The sequence below is a fragment of the Cetorhinus maximus genome, chromosome 6 (assembly GCF_964194155.1).
Source record: "Cetorhinus maximus chromosome 6, sCetMax3.hap1.1, whole genome shotgun sequence".
Classification (NCBI taxonomy): domain Eukaryota; kingdom Metazoa; phylum Chordata; class Chondrichthyes; order Lamniformes; family Cetorhinidae; genus Cetorhinus; species Cetorhinus maximus.
In genome coordinates this window covers 69890739-69915356 of record NC_135884.1, presented here as the reverse complement: position 1 = coordinate 69915356, position 24618 = coordinate 69890739, and the positions used below count along the sequence as shown (strand labels likewise).

The 24618-nt window shown below is 42.5% G+C and overlaps 1 protein-coding gene across 2 annotated transcripts in view; it reads right to left on the bottom strand.

The window, feature by feature from the left end:
- Positions 1–1198: 1198 nt before the first annotated feature.
- Positions 1199–24618, bottom strand: part of dcaf1 (ddb1 and cul4 associated factor 1) — a 96223-nt gene continuing 72803 nt past the window's right edge. For both annotated transcript variants that reach the window (XM_078543829.1, XM_078543830.1), the window contains 5 exons: positions 17847–17951; positions 14783–14856; positions 12899–13003; positions 10796–11069; positions 1199–4598 (listed from right to left, as the gene is read on the bottom strand). In XM_078543829.1, the coding sequence (XP_078399955.1) occupies positions 4540–4598; positions 10796–11069; positions 12899–13003; positions 14783–14856; positions 17847–17951 (617 nt within the window). In that variant the 3' untranslated portion in view covers positions 1199–4539. The remainder of the gene's footprint in view (positions 4599–10795; positions 11070–12898; positions 13004–14782; positions 14857–17846; positions 17952–24618) is intronic.

Here is a 24618-nt window from a genome sequence, read left to right as displayed (position 1 = left end):
AGCAACATTGAAGTCTGTGGAATGAAAGGGACAGTGTGGATACAAATTTGGTTGAGTGACAGGGCCAGAGAACAGTGGTGAAAGGTTGCTTTTTGGAGTGTAGGGAGGTATACAATGGGGGCCCCCCAGGGATTGGTACTGGGACTGTTGCTTTTCTTATGACTTAGATGTGGGTATACAGGGCGCAATTTCAAAACTTGTAAATGACAAAACCTGAAAGTATTACGAACTGTGAAAATAATGATAGACTTCAAAAGGACATAAGGCTGGTGGAATGGTTAGACATGTGACAGATGAAATTTAATGCAAAGTATGAAGTGAAATATTTGTTAGGAAGAACAAGGAGGCTATATAAATAAAAGGATTCTAAAAGGGGTGCAGAAAGACACACCTGAGGTATATGTGCACAAATTGTTGTAGGTGGCAGGGAAGGCTGAGAAAGTGATTAAAAAGGCAAATAGGAAACACAAGAAAGTTATGGTGAACCTTCATAAAACACTGGTGTGGTCTAAACTGTAGTATTCAATTTTGGGTATTTGCACTTTAGAATGTACAAGCTTTAGAGAGGATGCAGAAAAGATTTAAGAATGGTTCTGGTGAAGGACTTCAGTTATGTTCAAGGCTGGAGTTTTTCCCTTCAAAGAAAGCAGAGGTGTGAATTGATTGAGGTGTGCAAAATAATGAGGGATCTAGACAAAGGTAGAGAGAGAAATTGTTTCCATTGGCAGAAGGATCAAGAAACAGAGGACACGGGTTCAAGGCGATTGGCAAAAAACTCATTGGTGACATGAAGAGAGAGTATTCTTTCCCCATAGCATGTGCTTAGGATCTGAAATGCGTGGCTTGAGTATGGCGGAGGCAGGTTCAATTGTGGCTTTCAAAAGGGAATTGGATAGTACCTAAAGAGAAAACATTTGCAGGGCTATGGGGAAGTGGTAAGGAAATGGGACTAGCCGAGTTGTTCTTGCAGAGGGATGGCACAGGCACGACAGGCCAAAGGGCCTCCTCTTGTACCATAACCATTCTATGATTCAAATAGGCTGCCAGGTTTCCTACAACAGGAAATATACTTATATAAAATATAATATTGAATTGGCTGTAAAATGCTTTGGGACATCCTGGGATTGAGAGAGTTGCTGCATGAATACAATTCTTTCTTCCCCTAAAATAGAACAAAAAACAGTCACAAACACATGGATGGACTCTGATTGCGTAATCTTTATTCTTTTGATTTCCAGTAATAAAAATATTTCAGCTAAATTCTGTACAAGGCCTAATATTGTTTTTACAGTTTCCTTTTTGTGCTTCGTATCACAGGCTCGTAAATTACAAGATGATGCACAAAAAAATTTGAGACACCTCTGGCTAGGTAAACGCAGTTCCAGTCCCTGCTTGTCTTTTTTTCACTCACTGACAAGCTATTCATATTTCTTTCTTTTTTTAATATATATATAAAAAAGGACTTTGAAAATCCACTGGTAGAGGTGTACTGCCACTAACAGTCCACATTACGGCTGGGCAGTAGCACAAGTTACTCTGTACCTGTCAACCAGATCCAGCAAGAACAAATGGAAAAATAACAAAACAGTTTCTTTAAAAAAGCACCATCCTTGACATCACGTGCCCTGGCACAGTCCATGCAACCAGCATTTCCTGTATTCTAGCACCACTTAGTGGCAGATACTTGTATTAGGGCCATTTGGCTTAATCGTCAGCAGCTACTGTCAGGGGAACAAAGGCAGAGGGCTAAAGAATTAACCCTTTGTTATTAACAGGGTTTTCCTGTGCCCTTCTTGAAAAATTACTTCAGTGGTACTTTGACCCTCATCCTTACAAGCCTACAAACAATAATGGTATGCCAGCAAGATTTAACACACTGCTTTGAATCTGTTCCAAGTGGAACACACATGGTGGGGGTTCAAAAAAATTATTTATTTGAAACATGCCTGCCTCAAGGCTGGCTAGTGCTGTGCTCACCCCACTCAGGGTAAGAGTTTCCAGATCAATGATGATTGCAAGAACATTTATTAAAGTGTTAAGATCTATTGGGGCTATGTTTTTCCTTGGAGAGTTTTAAGCTCATGAGATAGAAGACAGCACTGGGGATGTGAAACACATTGCACTTCAGGAATTTAGAGTGAGCATCAGGCACTCATAGGTCATGTTACATCACAGGTTAGAAACAGGGTAAAGCTCCCTTATACACTGTCCTGTACCCAGTCCCAGGGCAGGTCCAGCATCATTTAAATACAGAGAAATGATCCCTCTAAACTGTCACAAGTGCATCAGCCCTAACCCGAGATATGTCCTACAACTGGATGTTCAACAGCCTCGGGCTCTGCAACCTGGTCGTTGATGACCAGATCTCTCAGTGTCAGTAGCCCTAGGTCCCTTATTCATTAGTTTCTCCTGTTTGAATTTCGTGAACCTGGAGGTTTGGAAAGAACTGCTTTAAGCACTAATGGGCAATTCCTAAATCAGAACACCCAGATTTTGTACAATGCAGATACCTGCCCAACTGCAGTGTGACATTACCACATCAGCCACTTACGCAAGACCACTAAGCAGGCCTCATGTGTCCATCTCCATCAGTAGAAAGATGGAGACTTCCCAAAAAATCCACTTTATATAGGATTCTGACAGCCAGGCAAGAGTGACTTTAAACACTGCCACCTAAGAGATTAGAATTCAGATCTCAGATGAAAAGCCAGTTTGTGTTCCACTAAGCACACCCTCTCTCCAACCCCCAAGATACATGATTATTTAAATATACAGAAGAGACAGATGTCAGGCACTACGTCCAGGTCAGATACTTATGGTGCTTACTCAAACTTGTGCTAAAATCTGCAACAGGATTGCTCAGGCCTCATATTCTACCCTCTTCTAAATGTTGTTTGCACACAATGCTCGATTACCATACTGGCCCAGAGTTCAGTAGATCACAGTCACTCACTGCTTAGATTGGCACCAGACTTCATCTCAACTCTATTCCCAGATGGTAGGAGGGGAGGGGAAACCTCAAACAGGCAGGGCAGTAATCTAAAAACTACGGTCATTATGTCAAGATTTCAGAGACTTGGATGCAGTCTTGATTGTTGTAAACCACAGCTAAGGTCTTTATCTAGAAGTGGAAAAGGGTTGACAGAGAATGAAATGTGCTTAAAAGAATATCCGGGGACAACAGCAAGGAACTGTAAAATCAGAAAGCAAGAGACACCACTGAATTTCAGTATCATGAGAAGATCACAGTCACTTAAATCACTGGAATAAGGGGAGGTTTTATGTTATCAAGAGATACTCATATAGTGGTACATTACAATTCCTTGAGGAGACTCCTCTATGGCCCTGGCTGCCTGTTGTAAGGTTGGTGAGATATGAAACCTGCTACAGGTTATAGTATAGACCTTTTTACATTTGGGACAAGTCAGCCCACACGGATGGAATGGAAACCTGCTCCCTTTGCATGAATTGAGCTATGTTTAAACTCTGCAAAAAAGGACCATTAGCCAGCATTGCCATTTAGAGAAGCTACAAAGATGACCAGGATACAAAAGGTTAACAGTAACCCCTATTACACCAGAGTGCCTCTCCTAATGTTAAGGTGATGAGAAAAATACTGCATATTGCAGTCACATTTAACACACGTTCTACATGACTTGCAATCTCCCTGCAAGCAGTGGAAATGAGAACGAGTCTAGCATCCCTCTCCCTTTTCAGCAGGTTGAAGCTGGGCGAGGATGTGCCTGACCCTGAGCCATGGGAAATGCTGGGGCACAATTGCTTTGCGTACTTATCACGTGGAAGTTTGATTAAAGGCGATCATTTATTGGCACATCCGCTGCCTCTCAGGATCCTGATTAATTTATCAACACTTATTGTACCCAGGAGGCCACAGCAACTAAAGCACAATCTATATTCTGCAACACCGATTAAGAGGCTCTCTCATGTTAAAATGCGAGCAGTAACGAGATGCATTGAGCAGAGCACTGAGTTCAGGCCAAAAACTTTACCCGTGGCATGAAAGGTGGAAAATTATGGCCCATCTCTTCATTCTGACCTCTCTATATATGGTTCTCTTTATAAACCTTCCACTTTTTAATATATATATATATATATATATGTACACTCACACACATATAAACAAATGTCTTTTAGAAAATCCATTAAAAAACAAACTGTTCTCCATTTTTTTTTTAAATGCACTGTCTCTATCCTGTGAAGCTGCTAAGGTGTGAATGGCAGACCTTACACAACCTCGCTGCCTCTTAGCCACTGAGGCAAGATTATTCCACAGCTCCACAGCCCGCGGGAGCTGATCAGTTTTTGTAGCCGCATACAACTTGATGAGAAAGTTACAAGTGGATTGATTATTTTTTTTTTGCTTCTTTCTCCTCGTGTGCGCATGTCAGGGCTGAACTCACGGTCCCTGAAGTAAAACATTCTTCATTACTCTTGCTATCCTCTGCTGCCCCCACCAAGGGGGCATTCCTCACGCCTGGACCTTGATTCTTGCCAGGTCTAAAGATCCAGCTGGTGGCATCATTCATTCAGGGACAGGATGATATCATCTTCCAAGTCAGAGTTATCTGTGGTATCCGCTGGATAAAGAAAGCAGGAACATTAGTCACTATTACGGCAGGGACCATTTACAACAAAGGATTCAAAATAACATGGACATTTAGTTACAAGTGGAGTTTCGCCAGATCAGGAGTTAGCTGACTGTTTGCACTGGGGCATTTCTTATTCAAATCTCCTGAAGCCACCACTGACCTGTAAGGAGTAGCATCCACACATGCGAGGATGTAGTTGCAGTGCTATAATAACCCACAGCATTCAAAGAAAAAAGCATTTATATTACGAAGGAGATGATGAGTGTTTTAATGTGATGTTTATTCACACCCTTATCTACAGACTTTGCAATATTTATTTCAAATTCAGTGATTCACTTTAATAAACCAGCTGATCAGTGAGAATCCAACTGGATTGAGAGAGACTGAATAGTTCCCATCAGACTGAACATGTTTGCTTTCAGTGAACTCGGATCAGCAGAAAGATCATCAAACAACAAAACTTTCCCTTTCATTAACACAGTGAAACATTCCAGAAGAGGCTAGGGGCATTGAATACCGAGCAGGAGCTGCAGGAATTGAGGTGGTGTCTGGAGACATGGTCAAGCAGTTGATTTAGAGGTGACCTTTGAAGGTGGGGAGCAATGTAGCCAAATGAGGGAGTTAAGGGGGAGAATGTCAGAACACGGGGGTGTGATGGAACTGAAGAATGGGTAGAAGAGAATGCAGAAGGTGCAACTATGTTTAAAATCATCATGGAGATAAGTTGGGGTGAGAGGGATGGCAACCGCGGCATGGCAACAGGGTCTGTGATGGAGACTGAAGACAATAGCATCTGGCTTGCCAATATATAATAGTTAGTTGGAAGAAATTTCTGCTCATGTAGTACTGGATGTCAGACACGCAATCTAATAATTTTTAGCCAGTGGAGGGGTCAAGAAAGGTGGAAGTGTGGAGCTGTGATTCTTCAGTATACATGTGGAAAACACCACCATGTTTTTGGATGATGTCATTGAGGAACAACATGTGGATGAGAAACAGGAGGCTGCCAAGGATAGATCCTTGGTAACACCAGTGGTAATGGTGCAGAATGGGAAGAGAAGTTGTTGCAGGTGATTTTCTGGCTAAGACTGGATAGAATAAGACCAGGTGAGTGTAGTTGATCCATCCAGATGACAGTGGAGTGTTGCTGGGGCCAAATTAAATGAAAGGTTAAAGGCTAGGTAGCTGGGAATTTGAGAGCTCTGTGGTAAATGACTTGGGGGAAGAGTATTTTCCATGGCTGTACACAGAAAGAAGTGGGCTTGGGAGGGTGAAGGGGAATGCAGATAACAATACAAGGCAATGATCAGATTGCCTTATCAGTGATAGTTATGATGAGAGTGGAGAGGCTGAGAGAGTTCAGAGTGAGGGGATGGCCACAGAGAAGAGTTTATATGGAAGGAGAGATTTAGGGAGTAAAGGGAGGCAGTGAACTTAACAAGGGTTGCGATGGAGGCTGAAATGACCCAGGATGAAAAGTCACTCAATGCAGAGGCCAAGGTGGGAACTCAGAGACGATCACAATGACACATTCGGAGTGGTATTTGGGTGGGGGGTCTGGGGGTGTCGGTGTGTGTGCGTGTCGGTGTGTGTGTGTGTGTGTGTGTCGGTGTGTGTGTGTGTGTCGGTGTGTGTGTGTGTGTCGGTGTGTGTGTGTGTGTGTGTCGGTGTGTGTGTGTGTGTCGGTGTGTGTGTGTGTGTGTGTGTCGGTGTGTGTGTGTGTGTGTATGGTGGTGGTTTGTAACAGCAGCAGAGCAGAGATCACCCTGAATTTGATCAGTGGCAATATCTGACTTGGGAATGAAGAATAGCAAATTCTGCAATCCACAGCACTAATATCCCTCACCATGGGTACAAAATTCAGAAGAAAAACATTAGACCAAAAATGTAACCACTGTGTTAAAGATGGTGTTGGATTAAAATATTGGCTCTAGACGTTTCCACGAAGTAGAAGAAAACTGCACAGAATTGCATTGAGTTTTGTGAGAATGGCATTTGGAGAGCAAATTCCAGATGGCAGCATGGTGTGTTGGAGTACCAGACTGAAATGTGAGCTTTGTGCCACCAATTCACTGACAATTCATGTCACCATACCTCGACCTTTGCATACTGCAAAGGCTAGGAATGTGCTCCACACACTCAAGGGCCTCCTGGTGGTTGGCTTCAGGAAGTGCCCTTGAGTATGTGGAGTGCCAGGTTGAAAGCTTGGACATTCAGCTGCTCAACAATGTACAGGATTTAGGTGTCAGCCGTGACTCATTCGATCTCAGAAGTTGGAATCCCATTGCAGAGAACTGAGCACATGATCATACTACAATCCATCCTGAGGGAGTATTGCATTGTCAGGCAGATGTGCACAGATGCCCAGTCTGTTCTTTCAGCTGGATGTAAAAGATCTCATGGCAGTATTTCAAAGAGCAGGGGAGTTTCTCCCCAGTGTCTTGGCCAACATTTATCCCTCAAATCATCATTAATAGAACAGATTATCTGCTCATATTTCTGTGATGTGCATGAATTAGATGCGGCATTTCCCTACATTACAACAATAACTATTTCAAAAGAGTTAATTGGCTTTGGGACATGCTGAGGTTTTGAAAGACACTGTTCAAGGAACTTACATGGAAAATGTTGGTATAAAAAGGTAGGAAGTGAATTTGGAAGGCAGCTCTTAACTCTCTGGACTAGAACCCTAAAATTGTTAGTGCAGAGAAAGAGGCCCACTGACTGCACGAGTAACTCAGCTGGTCCCCCTCCCTTACGCTTTCCCCGTAGTCCTGGCAATTATTTCTCCTCAGGTGTTTATTCAATTCCCTTTTGAAAGCCATGATTGAATCTGCCTCTATCATACTCTCAGGCAGTACATTCAAGATTCTAACCACTTGCTGAGTAAAGAAGATCTTCCTTGTGCTTCCATTGGCTGTTTTGCTAATCAGCTTAAATCTGTGTCCTCTGGTTCTCAACCCTTCAGCCAATGGCAACAGTTTCTCTCCATCTACTCTGCCGAGATTCCTCATGAGTTTGAACACCACTATCAAATCTCCTCTTAATCTTCTGAGGAAAACAACCCCAGCTTCTCCAATCTATCAACCTAATTGAAGCCCCATCCCTGGAACCATTCTCGTAAATCTTTTCTGCACTCTCTCTGAAGCCCTCATATCCTTCCTAAATTGGGCACAACAGCCCAGTTGCAGCCAAACCAGTGTTTTGTAAAAGTTCACCATAACTTCCTTGCTTTTGTACTTGTCTCTTATTTACAAAGCCCAGGATCCCGTATACCTTATTATTCACTTTCCTAACCTGCCCTGCAGCCTTCAACAATTTGTGTACATTTACCCCCAGGTGTCTCTGTTCTTGCATCTCTTTTAGAATTTTATCCTTTATTCTACTGCCTCTATTTGTTCTTCTTGCCGAAATAAATCATTTTGCACTTCTCTGCATTAAATTTCATCTGTCACGTGTCTGCCCATTCCACAAGCCTATTTATGTGCTCTTGAAGTCGATCACTATTCTCCTCAGTTCACAATACTTCCAAGTTTTGTGTCTTTACAAATTCTGAAACTGTGCCCTGCACACCCAGGTCTAAGCCATTGATCTAGATCAAGAAAAGCAGTGGTCCTAGTACTAACCCCTGGTGATGCCCGCTGTATACCTTCCTTCAGTCCAAAAAAACCTGTTCACCACAACTCCCTGCTTTGTCACTCAGCCATCTTTGTACCCATGCTGCCACTGTCCTTTTTATTCCATGGGCTTCAATTTTGCTGGCAAGCCTCTTATGTAGTACTTTAGCAAGCACCTTTGCAAGTCCATATGGGTTGCATCAGCCACATTACCCTCATCAACTTCATTAATCATGTTGGTTAAGCACGATTTACCTTTAACAAATTTGTTCTGGCTTTCTGTAATTTATCTACACTTGTCCCAGTGACTGTTAATTTTGTCTCGGATTATAGCTTTTATAAGTTTTCCCATCAGCGAGGTAAAATTGACTGGCATGTAGTCGCTGGGCTTATCCTTACAGCCTTTTTTGAACAAGTGCGTACATTTGCAACATGGTACCACCCCTGTGATTTCCACTTGCTTCCCTCAGCATCCTCAGTTCCTTACCATTCTCTCCTGGTGACTTACCAATGTTTAAGTATAGCCAGCCTTTCTATTACTCCCTCCTAAATCAATTTGTAGCCTATCCAGTATCTTAACTACCTCTTCTTTCACTATGGCTTTGGCAGCATCTTCTTCTTAGGTAAAGAAAAATGCAAATACTCACTTGGCACCTCAGTCATGCCCTCTGCCTCTATGCATGGTTTCCCTTTTTGGTCCTGAATTGACCCCACCCCCTCATCTTGCTATGCTTTTACTATTAATATACCTATAGAAGATTTTCAGATTTCCTTTTCTTAGCTGCCAGTCTCTTTTCACTCTCCCTCAGAAATTTCTATATTTAGACTTGTTTGCACTTGTATCATTATCCTGATATCTATCATAGGCACCCCTTTTCTGCTTCATCTTACTCTCTCTTGCGTCATCCAGGGAGGTCTGGCTTTGGTTGCCTTACCATTATCCCTCATAGGAATGTAAATTGACTGTACCAAAACCATCTCCTCTTGTTCATTTATACTTGTGCCTGCCAATCATTCATTCAAATTTAACTGGGACAGGCCTGTTCCCAGCCCACTAAATTTGGCCATCCTCTAGTTAAGTACTTTTACTCTAGATTGATTTGTGCCCTTTTCTATAGCTGATCTAAACCTTTTGGCATTATGATCACTGCTCCTCAAATGTTCCTCTACTGACACGTGACCCACCTCATTCCCCGGAAGCAGATCCCAGCAATTCTCCCTTCCTTGTTTGGCCAGAAATATACTGGGAAAGAAAATTAACCTGAACACTCTTCAGAAACCCTTCTCCCTCTCTACCCTTTACACTATGTCACGAAACTATCATATTTTTTACAACATTACTATAGGCTATGGGTGTGAGTGTGGATGATTGATTTAATTGAATTAGAGTCAAGTTGGAAATTATCAAAAGGGTTAGGTGTAAAAAGGGTATTTGAAATTCTAATGAGAGAGCTAGAGTGTAAAGGTCAGTAGATAAGGCATGAATGAAATTTGCATTTTAAGTTAAATGGGAAGTTGTTTGGTTTTCAAAGGGATGGTAGGGTGTTTACAACTAACAAGATAAATAGGGCAAGGTTAATACGTTCATCTTTCCCAAAAGGAAAAAGGCTATATTGACAACATAGAAGATTTTTATATTATTGGAAAAGTAAATTTCCAAAGACATGTAGAACAATGGGATTTCGCACATTAAAGAGAGAGAAACATATAAAAAGGATGGAAGGCTATGTGGGGGTGGCCATGTAAAATCTTGAAAGATATACCGGGTGAAACAGCTTTGAAGAAAGCCTCTAGTTACTCTGCAGAAGAAGTGCTGTTCCAGGACCTAAAGTTGTGTTAAAAAGCCTTTGGGATTCCAGTGTCGAGTGGGTGCTGTGGTAATCTTGCTGGATTGCTTATTTAAATTTAAAATCTATTTTGGACTGTTGCCTTAAAGTGGGCGTGTAATTGGGAATCAGGTTAATTAGAAATTTTGGGATTTGTTAGAATGTCAAGTAACTGTAACCTTTTGTGTTTAAATTCTTTTCTTTTGTTAATAAATGTTTTAACTAAATTTTAAAAATTGCTGAAGGTGTTAGTGGACACATTCTGAATTCAGTGCACAAATCTTCTTGTAATAAATACAAATTGCAAAACCGTTGTGCGTGGCCAAGTTTCCCTTCTGGATTTGGGTCCGCTTGACACATATCACCTGCCACATCATAACAACTATTACCCCAGTTTATATGATAATAATTGCAGTGCCCCATTATCACAACTCTATGATTCTTTCACCTCTCTAAGTTTCCTGTAAATTTGTTCCTTTATATCTTTCCCACTAGTTGTGGCCTATAAAATACACCCAGTAGTGTAACGGTACTTAGCTCTAACCAAATAGATTCTGTCCTCGGCTCTTGTTCTTGTAGACATTCGCTCTCTCCAGCATTGTAATATTCTCCTTAATCAATGCTCCCATCCCTCTGCCTTTCTTTCCTTCCCTCTCTTTCCGGAACACCATGTATCCAGGAATATTCATTACCCAGTCCTGCCTATTATGAGGCTACTGCACATACAATGGGATTGACTTACAATCTCCAAGAATGTCTGTATCTTCATCCTCCCAGTCATCCTCCTCCTCCTCCTCTTCCTCCTCAGCTTCCTCTTCACCATTACCCAGTAGAGCTTCCAACTCCTCTTCATCAGAAGGCGTGAAGTCACGTTCTCCATCCTGGGCTGCATTTGCTTCACTCCCGTTATTTTCATCCTCTCCATCCAGCAGTGGGTCGGTATCCAAGTCATCCAAGTCATCTTCAGAATCATCATCATCGTCGTCATCATCATCGTCATCCTCCTCCTCTTCCTCCTGTGACAGTAGCAACATCACTAATTATGTACAATATCCAGCGCTGCTTTCTCCAATCAACTTCCATCAAAATATGCAAAACACAAAATATTAGGGACAATTGGGCCATCCAGCCCACCTTCAGCCTATCCCACTACTCAATTAGATCATGGCTGATCTGTATCTCAACTCCATTTACCCAGCATGGTTCCGGACCCAGGGTAGGTAATGGCATAGTGGTATTGTCACTGGACTAGTAATCCAGAGACCCAACGTAAGACTCTGGGGACCCGGGTGTGAAACCCGCCACAGCAGATGATTGAAGATGAATTCAATAAAATCCTTCTAATGATCATCTAATGATGACCATTGTCGATTGTCCTAAAAACCCATCTGGTTCACTAATGTCCTTTAGAGAAGGAAATCTGCTATCCTTACCTGGTCTGGACTACATGTGACTCCAGACCCACAGCAATGTGGTTGACTCTTAAAAAGATGCCCTCTGAACAAGGGCAGTAAATGCTGGCTTAGCCAATGATGCCCACATCCTGTGATTGAATAAAAAACAAACCCTATATATATATGTATATATAAACAATCTCAGTTTTTTGGGGGAAAGAATTCCAGATTTCCACTACCCCATGTGTGAAGGCACATCATCCAAGAGCAGCCTAGATCTAATTTCAAGGTTTTGCCCCCTTGCTCTTAAAGTCACTGCACTTGTTTGTGTCTCCTCCAACAAAAATGCCAATTCCTGCTGGTTCTCCAGGTGCCAATGGCCCCATGCCACCACAGCCAAGGGATAATTGAGTGTGTTAGCAGTCTACTTGTCTGTCAGGGCATCATAACAGGGTCAATATTCTATTCAACCTTTGCAGTAGGGGGCACTGATAGTAATCAGGAACAAGAACACTGGCTGATCTTTCCCCTTCCTCGTTCAAAGGGTGGCGAAGTTAGCTATAGTGTCACTGTTGTGCCACGGTTGAGATCAGCTACATTGACACGGGCTAGTGGCCAAACCTGGGACCAGTTTAGTCTGCACAGCTCAGTAAAATACCACAGTGCTCACAATTGAAGGGTTAATGCTGGGCAGGGAAGCTTGCCTAATGACCAAAGAACCCAATCACTCCTGGCCTGTGCACAAGTCTTGCAGTTACATTTTGCAGTCCTGTCAACAATCTAAAGATTATTGGAGAGAAAAGACTCAATGGAGACAACTTTGGTCACTGCTGCTGTTCTCGCTATTCTTCCCAACAAAATTAAGATGCCCAAAATAGCACGTTGCAAAAGACACATTACCAGCAATTAAACTCTTGGCCACTGGCAGCTCCAGGGAATTCTCTGCATCTTGGACTGGCCATTTTTAGATTTCAGCTCACAGTCTGGCACCAAATCAAATCTTAACATTACTGTAGTGTGAGCTGTAATTAACATTACTGTAATTTAGTGACTCAACAGTTCAGGGTGGTTTTATTACTGTGATTTGAATTGGAAAACTGTTATTTCTGCTCATCTTTGCTTTCCTTCCAATTTTCCCCTCTTTTAATACTTGAAGGAATACATCCTTTATCCTACTTTTCTGCACACAACAAAGAAACAAAACTTTAAAACCAGTCCCTGAATTGTCTAAAGTCTGTTCTTTAAGTCCAGTCTGGAGGCTGGTCACTCTTGGAGGGACTTGTTCAGCTTGGATGGGGAGGAAGACAGCTAGCCACGAGCCAGGTGTCTGTGTTTACACTGCTTAAAAGGACTGCCATCCTCCACTTGTGGAATCGTGAAGCCATGAAAATGCTATGAACAATCTCACTGTTAAAATTAAAAATGCGAGAATCAATTAACAAGATCTAGACCTGATCCTCCTCTTCATCCTCTTCCTCAGCAAGCCGCTGACGTCCTACTTCATATAATCTGCAGACAGTGTCCATCGATAGGGCATCCATGCTACCACCTTGGTTCTGCAACACATTGCGGATCATTAATACACTGAGCAGCATCACACCAAACCAAACAACACTGGTGTGCAGGAATATAAGCATGCTTTTAAATAAAATTCAACAGGCAGCTTTAACCACAAGGTAACTTTATACAGTGCTTTTATTGTGGGTAAAACAGCCAAGGCACTTCATGGGAGTGTTATCAGGCAAAAAACTGACACCAATCCACATAAAGGAAATGTTAGATTTGTGACACAAATACTCGGACAAAGTGGGAGGCTCTAAGGAGCATCTTAATGGAGGAAAGGGAAGTAGAGGAGGGGAAAGGTTTAGGGAGGGAAGTACAGGAGGTTAGGACTTGGACGGCTGAGGGTACGGCCACCAATGGTGGGCAAAAGAAAACAGGAACGAGCTGAGGCCAGAGCTGGAGGAGGTTACACAGATATGGAGGGGTGAGACCATGGAGTGATTTGAAAAGAAGGATGAGAATTGCTTTTGCTTTGGTGCTGTTCTTCTGAGCCTGCATGAGGTTAAACTTCAAATGCTCACTACAGGTTGCCCCAGTAACCAATCTTCATGTGCCACTCCGAGCCACACTGGGCAGCAGTCTATTCCAACATGGAGAATGCCACAGTTGAGTGCAATTCTGTTCTTATCAGGTGTTCAATCACTTGCATCTTCCAGCAGAAGTCACTAAACAGTGAGCTAAAACAAGAGTTTTCTCGACCCCAACTGCATCACTCCGAGAGATCGGCTGGCTTGCAAAGATCAAATACTTTCCTGAACCAGCTTATATCTGATGGTGACTATTTTCAACACGCAAAGCAGTTGCTCAACACTCTAGCTGGCACAGTCCCATCTCTGTCCTTTTGTTTTCAAACCCTAGGTTTGAATTCAGCCCACACTGATGCAGTCAAAGTCCTTTAATTGGGAAAGGTGGGAAGTTTGCAGGTGATGTATGCTTGGACAGACTCAACCCAGTTTCTCATGAAATAAGTCTCTGATATTAGTTTCGCTCAATTCAGAAGAATTGTCAGGAGGATATAAATACCACACTGATGAGGCAGGGGATTATTCTCAACAGGTGAGGTAAAGGCAAATTGCTGTGGAGGGAGTTTTGCCTTGCCATTGACCTGGTCTAATTATTGCCTGGCAGGACTTATACCTGATGCTAATTACAGGTGCAAAATGAGAGGAGTCTCATCCAGCAGTGAAGCTCCTCACCACGATGTGTAAAAAGAAGAAAATAAGCATATATCAATGTTGAAGCAAACACTGGAGTGCAAATGGGGCACAGATGGTTTTGAGCAGTCCTTTTCTCTGCCCCCCGACCCCACACAAAGAGAGGACTGTTAAATCTGGCTAGTTAATGAGTTAGTGTTTACAGACAGATAGTATACAACAGAAATTCTAACCCATTTTAAACCACCCACTCAAAAGACAAAGTCACTGATGAGTTCCCAGGTGATTTAGTGTAGCCTAAGGTCCCATGTTTGATCCTCAGTCTGTGATGAACTTGGGACATTGTAATTCTTGAATTGGGCTGAGGGAGTTGGGGGAATTAGCCAGGGAACTTACTCCTGAATTACTGTTTAGTGTCTCTTGGTTGTCATACTTGGCTGCACTGTCCTTCATGATCTGTCACATTCTCACATGTATCTCTTTGGCGAGGTACTGGGGGACAATTGGTGTCCATCCTTCAGCAGAGAAAATATATTGAAAACAATGATTTCCCCCCAATGAAAAGACAGTTTGAGAGCTAACAAGTTCTTCACACTGTAGATCAGAGCCTGGGCCTACCTCAATCACAGCCAGATAGCAGTCCTTTGTGTCTGTGCAAAGATCAAAAATGTTCCTCTTCACGTCAAGGGTTGCTTTAAAAATAAGGTTTAAAAGAAAAGAACATTTCAAAAACAGTTTTGCTGCAAATTATCACAAGAACACATTACCTCACCATTCAACGTGAAAAGTTAAAGCTAGTCAGCAAGCTTTATCTTAAATGGACTACCCACAGTGCATTCTACTCCCATCACCCTACACCCAAGCCTTGTCTAGTGTGAAAATGGATGGCTAAATGTTGGCTTTAAAGACAGGCGGTCAAATGTGGGAGGAGCAACTGTAATTTGCTCAGCAATTTGCTGGAAGAGCCCAACATCATCTGTTAGTTCTTTAGGACATAAAAACATCAAGTGTTCTTACAAAAGAAAAATAAATGCTCAGCACACTTTACGAAGGTTTGACAAAAGCTCAGAATGGAGGAGGGTGGGGGAGCCGGGTGGCAGGGAAGGAAAACAGTGAGTGCCTCACTTCTGGGACTTGGGTTTCAATCCAAAGACTAATGTCAACCAGCGAAGGCTTTCATGTCAGGGTCCTGTATAAAATAAATTTGTGCTTCGAGCGAACAAAGGCACGTCATACAAAGTCGCCTGTAAGTCAACACTAAATGGATAACCTCAAAAAAGACATAGGGCTGCTGGTGTGGAAAACGTAGACTGTTGCAGTCAGGAGTATTCTTCTGGAGGCTGGGACTGAAGCACATCATTAGAGTAGAGTCGAGCATGGTAAGCTTTACCCTGTAACTAACGGGGTACCAACCCTAAAGAGATCACTTGCTGCCGACACAGGTTGCCTGAAATAGGAAAGTGTTCCATTCCTCACCGCGATGGGTACAAAAAGCAGTGATTACCCTCCAATCAATACAACAAAATTAAACAGGAATCCCAAAATAAATGGAGTGTTACTTAACGACTTGCAACAAAAGTGTGACCACTCAGGAAAGCAGAGTGCTTTCTGTACTAGAAAACCACTAACAGTTAGCTGGTAGAATAAGCGGTCACACATTGTCACATATATGAAGTCACCAAGTGCTTGGTACTCCATTGCAAATAGCTCCACAACATTGAACAATCTCTCTACACCAGGCTTGTCCAACCCGCAGGCTGGAATATGGCCCCCCAAAGTCATTCTCTGTGGGCCCCCTGGAGACACTGTTCAAAATGCTGGTAAAACCTGTAAGTGAAGTTGAAAATTCTGTGAGGGGCTGCTCCTCCAATCACAGGCTTTTACTCTCCTGCGTTTGCTGTTGATAGGCTCATAAGTGAGCCTGATCAGCAAACATGTGTGGGAGGGAAACAATCTCTGATTGGAGGAGCAGCGATCACTGGTGGCAGTAATTGTGCTGGGAGAGAGAGAGAGAGAGTGGGTTTGGGGAGAGGGGGGAAGAGGGAAAAGAAGGAGCCGCATGGCCCGTGGTGGTGGTGGTGGTGGGGGGAGAGAAAGAGAGCAAGAGCGCGCGAGTGTCTGGCTCACTCCCAGTCTCAGGATTCTAAGTCACCCTCATCCCCACAAACCAACACATACTCTCACCCATTCTCACAGTGGGTGAGGGGAATGAGTAAACACCCTGAGACTGAGAGTGAGCCAGACACACACATACCTCCTCACACTCTAATGGTCAGTTTTATTAATTACTCTTCTATTTTTTTTAATCAATTCATTGCTTTATTTTTGCCCTGCTCAACATTTTTTTTGAAACTCCTGTAACTTTTCAAAACCTGCTCATCGGCTGCTTGAGTGGGAAAAATATGGAGATGTGGCCCCCCACTCCCTCACACAAAAAGGTTAGAAAAGCCTGCTCTACTCCTTCATCTTCCACCAGGATGGCCTGAGGGCTCTCTGCTTCTTCCTTGAATCACCAACGAGTCACCATCCAGCACCACCTTCCTCCACCTGGCTGGTTGAACTTACTTTGAACAAATTCTCCTATACTCATCCGCTGCCTTCGTTTCCTTGGTGCTGAATGTCCTGCATTGTTATATTACTCTGCGTCTCCAGGGTCGCAGAAATATGAGATGTATATGTTTCCACAGGTCAGCACGAATGTCTCACCACAGTCACTTCCCCCAAATAAAAGGTGGCACAACAGGACATTTACGGGTCCTTGCTATGCCAGCCTTTTCATGGGATACGGGAACATTGTTTGTTTCAGCCCTACTTGCATTCTCTCATGCAACTCTTCCTCTGGTACATTGAAGACTGCCTTGGTAATGCTTTCTGCTCCTGCTCTAACTGGAAAATTTAATCAACTTTGCTTCAAATTTCCATCCGTTCCTCACCTTCAACACAATCCATCTTTGACTCTTCCCTTCCTCGATTTCTCTATATCTAAGGAAAGGTTGTCAATCAGTACCTACTATAGCCCCACTGACTTCCACAACTACCTAGATTGTACTCTTCCCACCCACTTCCTGTAAGGTCTCCACACCATCCTCCCTGGTTTCCCTGTCTCCATCACGTCTATTCTGATGATGATAAATTCCAAAGGCTCCTTTTTCTTCCTCAACCAAGGATTTTCCTCTGTTATGCTGAGAGGGCCCTCAACTACATCTATTCCATTTCCCATACTTTTGGCCTCATCTCCTTCACCTTCCCAGCCCTGTATTGCCAACAGCCACTTAATTTTGCCATTTGGTGGGCTTGGCTCTGAGGCAGAGAATGTTACCACACTGGTGAGATATTCATGTTGACCCCTGAAAACATACAGATCTCATATTACAGCCCTGCCTCACTGGTATTACAATGGCATCTCTGGGTTGGGGTGGTGGTGGGGGGGGTGTGTGTGTGTGGGGAGAGGAGCGCACACTAGTGAGACAAGCAGGACATTAAGCACCAAAGAAATGGTGGCAGTGGATGGGTTGAAGTGTCAAAGGTAGGGAAATTACTCTCCAAGGGCAATACAAACAAGCTGACAGCAAACAACCCCAGAGTAACCATCCACCTCACACAATACTAGTCCAGGGAGTAACAGTAACAAGAAATTAAACACGTCTCAACAGGAGGCAGAGTAGCTGTTCAGCTGGCTCACCTATTGGTTTGTAATCAGTAGCATCAAAGGTCCTGAAAGAGGATCCAAAGGGACTTTTCATCCGCACTTCTATCAAATCATCTTCATCATCCGCCTGTAGCATAGCTAGAAGACAAAATAGGATCAGATAAAGGACCCGCATTCACATAGCTTTGTATCACATCTGAAAGCACTTCACACACCACTTGCAATAAGATGACTATTATGTAAGCCGATCACAGCAGCCAGTTTGTGCGCAAGATCCCCAAAACAGCACAGGTGTTAACTGGGAAATTATAACACAGAAACAGGCCATTTAGCTCAACCATGTTTATTCTCTTTATGAAATGAATCATGATGCTGACTGATGAGGTTGGTTGAAGAGGGAATGTTTGTAGGGATGCGTTTATAAACTGGCTGCAAACATCAGATAATCCCAGAGTAGCATGCACTTGGTACAACACAATCCAGGAACCAGAAACAGGAAACTCACTCTTTAAATACTGCAATGGGATCATTACACATAAACAGCAGAGACTTCAAGGTCCACTGAACCCACCCCTTCCAAGCAAACCCACAAATACCCAATCACCTGAAAAGGGCAAAGGAAAACTGAGGCCAATTCAGGATAAGCTCTGGGAAATTTTTCTCTGACTTCTCAAGGTGAAGCACAGTCCAAGGGACTAGGCAAGCCCATTACTGACTACCTGGTAATTAATAACTGATTCTCTATAACAGGAAACCACCCTCAAGAGCTTTTCAAGTTTATGGACAACAACAGCTCCAGACCCACAGCGTTTCACTAACATTTCAGAAGGCGATGATTTTCTGTGGAAAGAAATACTTCCTAACATCTAATCTAACTATCAAAGCATTTTTTGTATGCATGCCCTTAGACCTACTATTCTTCAGCATCTCAAATAACTTTCCCCACTGGACCCAACTCAATTCAATCATTTTTTAAAATCTGTTTCTTCAAAGTATAAAAGCCCGAACACGGGAGCCTACCCTGGTCATGGAATCTCAGCACAGAGGGCCATTCTTCCTGTTGTGCCTGTGCTGCCTCTTTAAATGAGCTACCCAATTAAACCCAGTCATTTATTACTTCTCCTTAGCCCCATATTAACTATTTTCCACATATTTATCCAATTCTTTTATGAAAGCTATTCTTAAGATCATAAGAAATAGGAGTCGGCCATTTGCCCCATCAAGCCTGCTCCACCTTTCAATAAGATCTTGGCTGATCTGATGTGGCCTCAACTCCACAATCTGCCTATCCCCCATTAACCTTTGACTCCCATTTTGGACAAGAGTCTATCTATCTCTACCTTAAAAATATTCAATGACCCTGCCTCCACCACGCTCTAGGGGAGTTCCAAAGACTTGCAGTCTTTTAAGAGAAAAAAATGTCTTCTCATTTCAGTCTTAAACGGGAGACTCCTTATTTTTAAAACTGTGTCCCCTAGTTCTAGTCTCTCCCAAAGAGGAAACATCCTTTCAGCATCTACCCTGTCAAGTCCCCTCAGGAAAGAGCACACCTCATTCTTCTAAACTCCAATGGATACAGGCCTAGTCTGTCCAGCCTTTCCTCATAAAATAACATCCCCACCATCCCAGGTATCAGCTGAGTGGAGCCTTCTTAAATAAGGAGACCAAAACTGCACATAGTACTCCATATGTGGTCTCACCAACGTCCTGTACAACATCCCTTTTTAATATTCCATTTCCTTTGCAATAAACAACATTCCATTTGTTTCTTAATTACTTGTTGTACTGGCATACTAACTTTTTGCAATTCATGTACCAGGCGACTGACAGTGGGGAAAAATTTGACAGATGGAGTATAATGTAGGAAAATGTGAACTTGTCCACTTTGGCAGGGAGAGTAGAAAAGCAACATGATACTTAAATGGAGAGAGATTCCTCTATACCTCAGCGTTCTGCAATCTCTCTCCATTTGAATAATAATCTGCTTTTCTATTTTTCATGCCAAAAGTGAATAGGTTCACATTTTCTCACATTATACTCCATTTGCCAAATTTTCACCCATCCACTTAACCTATGCAGACTCCTTATGTCCTCTTCACAACTTACTCTCCTACCTATCTTTGTGTCATCAGCAAATTTAGCAACCATACATTCCATCCCTTCATCCAAGTCATTGATATAAATTGTAAATAGTTGAGGCTCCAGCATGGATCCCTATAGCACTCAACTCATTACATCTTGCCAACCCGAAAAAACCCATTTACATCTACTCTGTTTCCTGTTAGCTAAACAATCCTCTATTCATGCTAATATACCCTATACCATGAGCTCTTATTTTGTGTAGTAACCTTTGATGTGGCACCTTGTCAAATGACTTCTGAAAATCCAAGGTTGCCCTTTATCTATGTTGCTTGTCACTTCCTCAAAGAACTCCAGTAAATTAGTCAAACACAATTTCTTTTTCACAAAACCATGTGGACTCTGTTTGATTGCATTGAGATTTTCTAAGCACCCTGCTATAACCTCCTCAATAACAGATTCCAGCAATTTCCCTATGACAGATGTTAAGCTAACTGGTCTATAGTTTCCTGCTTTCTGTCTCCCTCCTTTCTTGAATAGAGTCGTCATTTGCTATTTTCCAATCTGATGGGGCCTTTGCAGAATCTAGGGAATTACCAATACATCTACTGCCACTTCTTTTAAGACTCTAGGATGAAGTCTATCAAGATCTAAGGACTTATCAGCTTTCAGTTTAATAATTTACTTAGTACCCTTTCCCTGGTGACTGCAATTGTTTTCAGTTTCTCCCTCTAACACCTCCTGGTTCACAATTATTTTGTGGGTGCTATTTGTATCCTCTACAGTGAAGACAGACACAAAATACTTGTTTAGTTCATCCATCATTTCCTTATTTTCCATTGTTATATCTCAATCTCTAGAGGACCAATGATCACTTACTCTTTTCTTTAAATTTTTAAACCTTTGACTGCCATGTAGATCAAAAATCTGTCTAGCTCATCCTTGAATATATATTCCTTTATTCATTCAAGGGATGTGGGCTTCGCTGGCTAGGCCAGCATTTATTGTCCATCCCTAATTGCCCACGAGAAAGTGGTGGTGAGCTGCCTTCTTGAACCACTGCAGTCCATGTGGTGTAGGTACACCCACAGTGCTGTTGGGAGTTCCAGGATTTTGATCCAGCAGTGAAGGGCGGGTGATATATTTCCAAGTCAGGATTGAGAGTGGCTTTTTTTCTGGTCTTGTAGCTACAGCATATATATGGCTAGTCCAGTTCAATTTCTGGTCAATGGTAACCCCCAGGATGCTGATAGTCAGAGATTCAGTGATGGTAATGCCATTGAATGTGGAAGGACGATAGTTAGATTCTCTCTTGTTGGAGATAATCATTGCCTGACACTTGTGTGCCATGAATGTTACTTACTTGTCAGCCCAAGTCTGGATGTTGTCCAGGTCTTGCTGCATTTGGACATGGACTACTACAGTATCTGAGGAGTCGTGAATGGTGCTGTTCATTGTACAATCATCACTGAACATCCCCAATTCTGACCTTATGATAGAAGGAAGGTCATTGATGAAGCAGCTGAAGATGGTTGGGCCGAGGACACTGCCCTGAGGAACTCTTTGCAGTGATGTCCTGGAGCGGAGATGACTGACCTCCAACAATCACAATCATCTTCCTTTGTGCTAGGTATGACTCCAACCAGCAGAGAGTTTCCCCCCTGATTCCCATTGACTCCAGTTTTGCTAGGGTTCCTTGATGCCACATTTGGTCAAATGAGGCCTTGATGTCAAGGGCAGTCACTCTCACCTCACCTCTGGAGTTCAGCTCTTTTGTCCATGTTTGAACCAAGGCTGTAATGAGGTCAGGAGCTGAGTAGCCCCAAAAGAACCCAAACTAGGCATCAGTGAGCAGGTTATTGCTATTCAATGACCCAGCCTCCACTGCTCTATGTAAGAGAATTCCAAAAGCTAATGACCCTCAGAGAAGAAATTCCTCATCTGTCTTAAATGAGACCCCGCTTATTTTCAAACGTTGTCCCCTAGTTCTAGATTCCTCCATGATACATCCTTTCGGCATCCACCCTGTGAAGCCCCCTCTTCGAATCTTATGTTTCAATAATGCCACCTGTCATTCCTCTAAACTCTAATGAGTATAGGCTCAACCTGTTCAACCTTTCCTCATTTGACAACCCCTTCATTCAGGGAATCAGCCTAGTGAGCCTTCTCTGAAATGCTTTCAATGCAAGGATATCCCTCCTTTTTGGGGACCAAAACTGTGCACAGTACAGTACTCCAGGTGTGGTCTAATGCCTTGTAAGTTGCAGCAAGACTTCCCTACTTTTATACTCCAACCCCCTGCAATTAAGGCAAATGTTCCATTTGCCTTCCTAATTACTCGCTGTACCTGCATGCTGACTTTGAGAAATTTAAGTACAAGGGCACCCAGATGCCTCTGTGCTGTAGCATTCTGCATTCTCTCTCCATTTAAATGATATTCTGCATTTCTATTCCTTCAGGCAAAGTGGACATCCCCACATTATACTCCATCTGCCAAATTTTTGCCCATTCACTTAACCTATCTATATTCCTTTGCAGATTCTTTGTATCGTCCTCACAACTTGCTCCTACCCTTTTAGCATCAGCAAATTTGGTTACATTACAGTCGGTCCCTTCATCCAAGTCATTGATATAGATCATAAATAATTGAGGTCCCAGCACTGATCCCTGTGGCATTGCACTTGTTAGGCTGTCATCCTGAAAATGACCCATTTATCCTGACTCTGTTTCCTGTTAGTCATCCAATCCTATATCGACGCTAATATATCACCCCTAACACCATGAGTTCTTAGCTTTTGGAAGATTATAACCAATGCATCCACCATCTCTGTAGCCACTACTTTTCTATTCCTCCCGCCAAAATGTATAATCCCATATTATACTCCATCTGCCAAATTTCTGCCCACTCACAACCTATCTAACCTAACTTATATGTAAAAATGTACATACATCAAGTTAAGACTCTAGGATGCAGGCCATCAGGTCCAGGGGTCTTGACCACCTTTAGTCCCATTAGTTTTCCTAGTGTTTTCTATCTAGTGATAGTTTTAAGTTCTTCCCTCCCTTTTGCCTCTTGATTTTCTACAGTGAAGACAAATACAAAACACTTTTTTTGTTCTTTGTTCAAAGTCTCTGCCATTTTCTTGTTTCCATTATTAAATCCCTAGTTTCATCCTCTAAGGGGTCAATGCTCGCTTTAGCCACTCTTCCTTTTTATATGCTTATATGTTTATACGCTTTTACTGTCTGATTTTATATTTCTTGCTTGTTTTCTCCCTCCAATTCTCCATCTGTTATTTTTATTGTCATGTTACTTTTTTTGTCAAATCACAAAAACTCACTCTGTAAAATCATTTCTCAGCTCTCCTCTGGCTCTCTCACCAAATGTCTTAAATTGGTGTCCTCTGGTTATCAACCCTCCTGCCAGTGGAGTTTGATTTTACTTATTTACTTTGATTATCAAAATAGCTCATAATTTTGAGCATCTCTTTTAAATCTCCCCATAACCTCCTCTGCTGTCAAGAGAACACTGCCAGTTTCTCAATACAACCAAAGGCCCTCATCTCAGGCAAAATCCTAGCAAATCTCATCTACACCTACTCCAAGGCCTTGACATACTTCCTGAAGTGCGGTGTCCAGAATTGGACACAATACTCCAGTTGAGGCCTGGTCAGTGATTTAGAAAGATTTAGCATGTCATTCTTCCTTTTGTACTCTATGCTAATAAGGACAATGAATCCAAATGCTTTATCTTTTAAAATACAACCTCAACTTGCCCTGCTACCTTTAAAGATTTGCATATGTTAGTTAAGATCTTTTAGTCCAACTATCATTCCGGTTGGTGTGCATATGGACAAGGGTCTCGATATTCTTGACTAGGAATGGTGAATTAAATCTAAACATAATGCTCCAAAGTATGGACATACCAAAGAAGTATGTACAACGTTTGTAGTCAAGTATGTGCAATGTTTCATATTTGGTGGTCTTAACGATACAGCCTCTTCTCTACAGCTGCTTCACAATGTTTGTGAACCTTTAATGTTAATAACTGCAGACGGTTAGTCTCAGGTTTTTCCTCTTGAGCTTTGACTGTTAATATGTACCTCTGCATGGCTTCCAAGCTCAAATGCATGACATACTACATTCATCCACATGAAAGAATATCTGCCAAGTGGAGTCACTCCCTTAAATAATCTAAATTGGCCTGCAACATACTGCTCCAGTGCAAAATAACTACCTCACATATCAATCTGAACCAAGTATTGGGAGTCAGTGTGGTATTCTATCTGAATGCCAGTACAGCCAACACATACATCACTTCTGCAGTACTTGGGTAGTGTTAACCTACACTACGAGCTCAAGTCTTCTGAGTGGGGCTTGAACTAATAACTTTCTCAGAAGACATTGCTGCCAGAGTCAAGCTGATGATGTGTGAACATAAATCGTTCTTACACAGGCTCCATGTCAAGTTGAGCCCAAGCCATGGGTTCCCAATTGGCTCCATGTGCAAATGCAATGCGCAGTCTGCTATTAAGTGAGAGGGAGCTGAAACACCCAAGGCTCCATTGCTGAGCTGTAGTGAGCTAGCGATATTCAGGACAATTGTAGGGGTGTGGTTTTTTTGTATGGGGGGAGGGGAAGGAGTACTAATCAGGATACCTGTTCCTGATCACTATTTCTGATCATGAAAAACGCCTTTTAATGATGTCAGGTCAGGCCAAGTGAG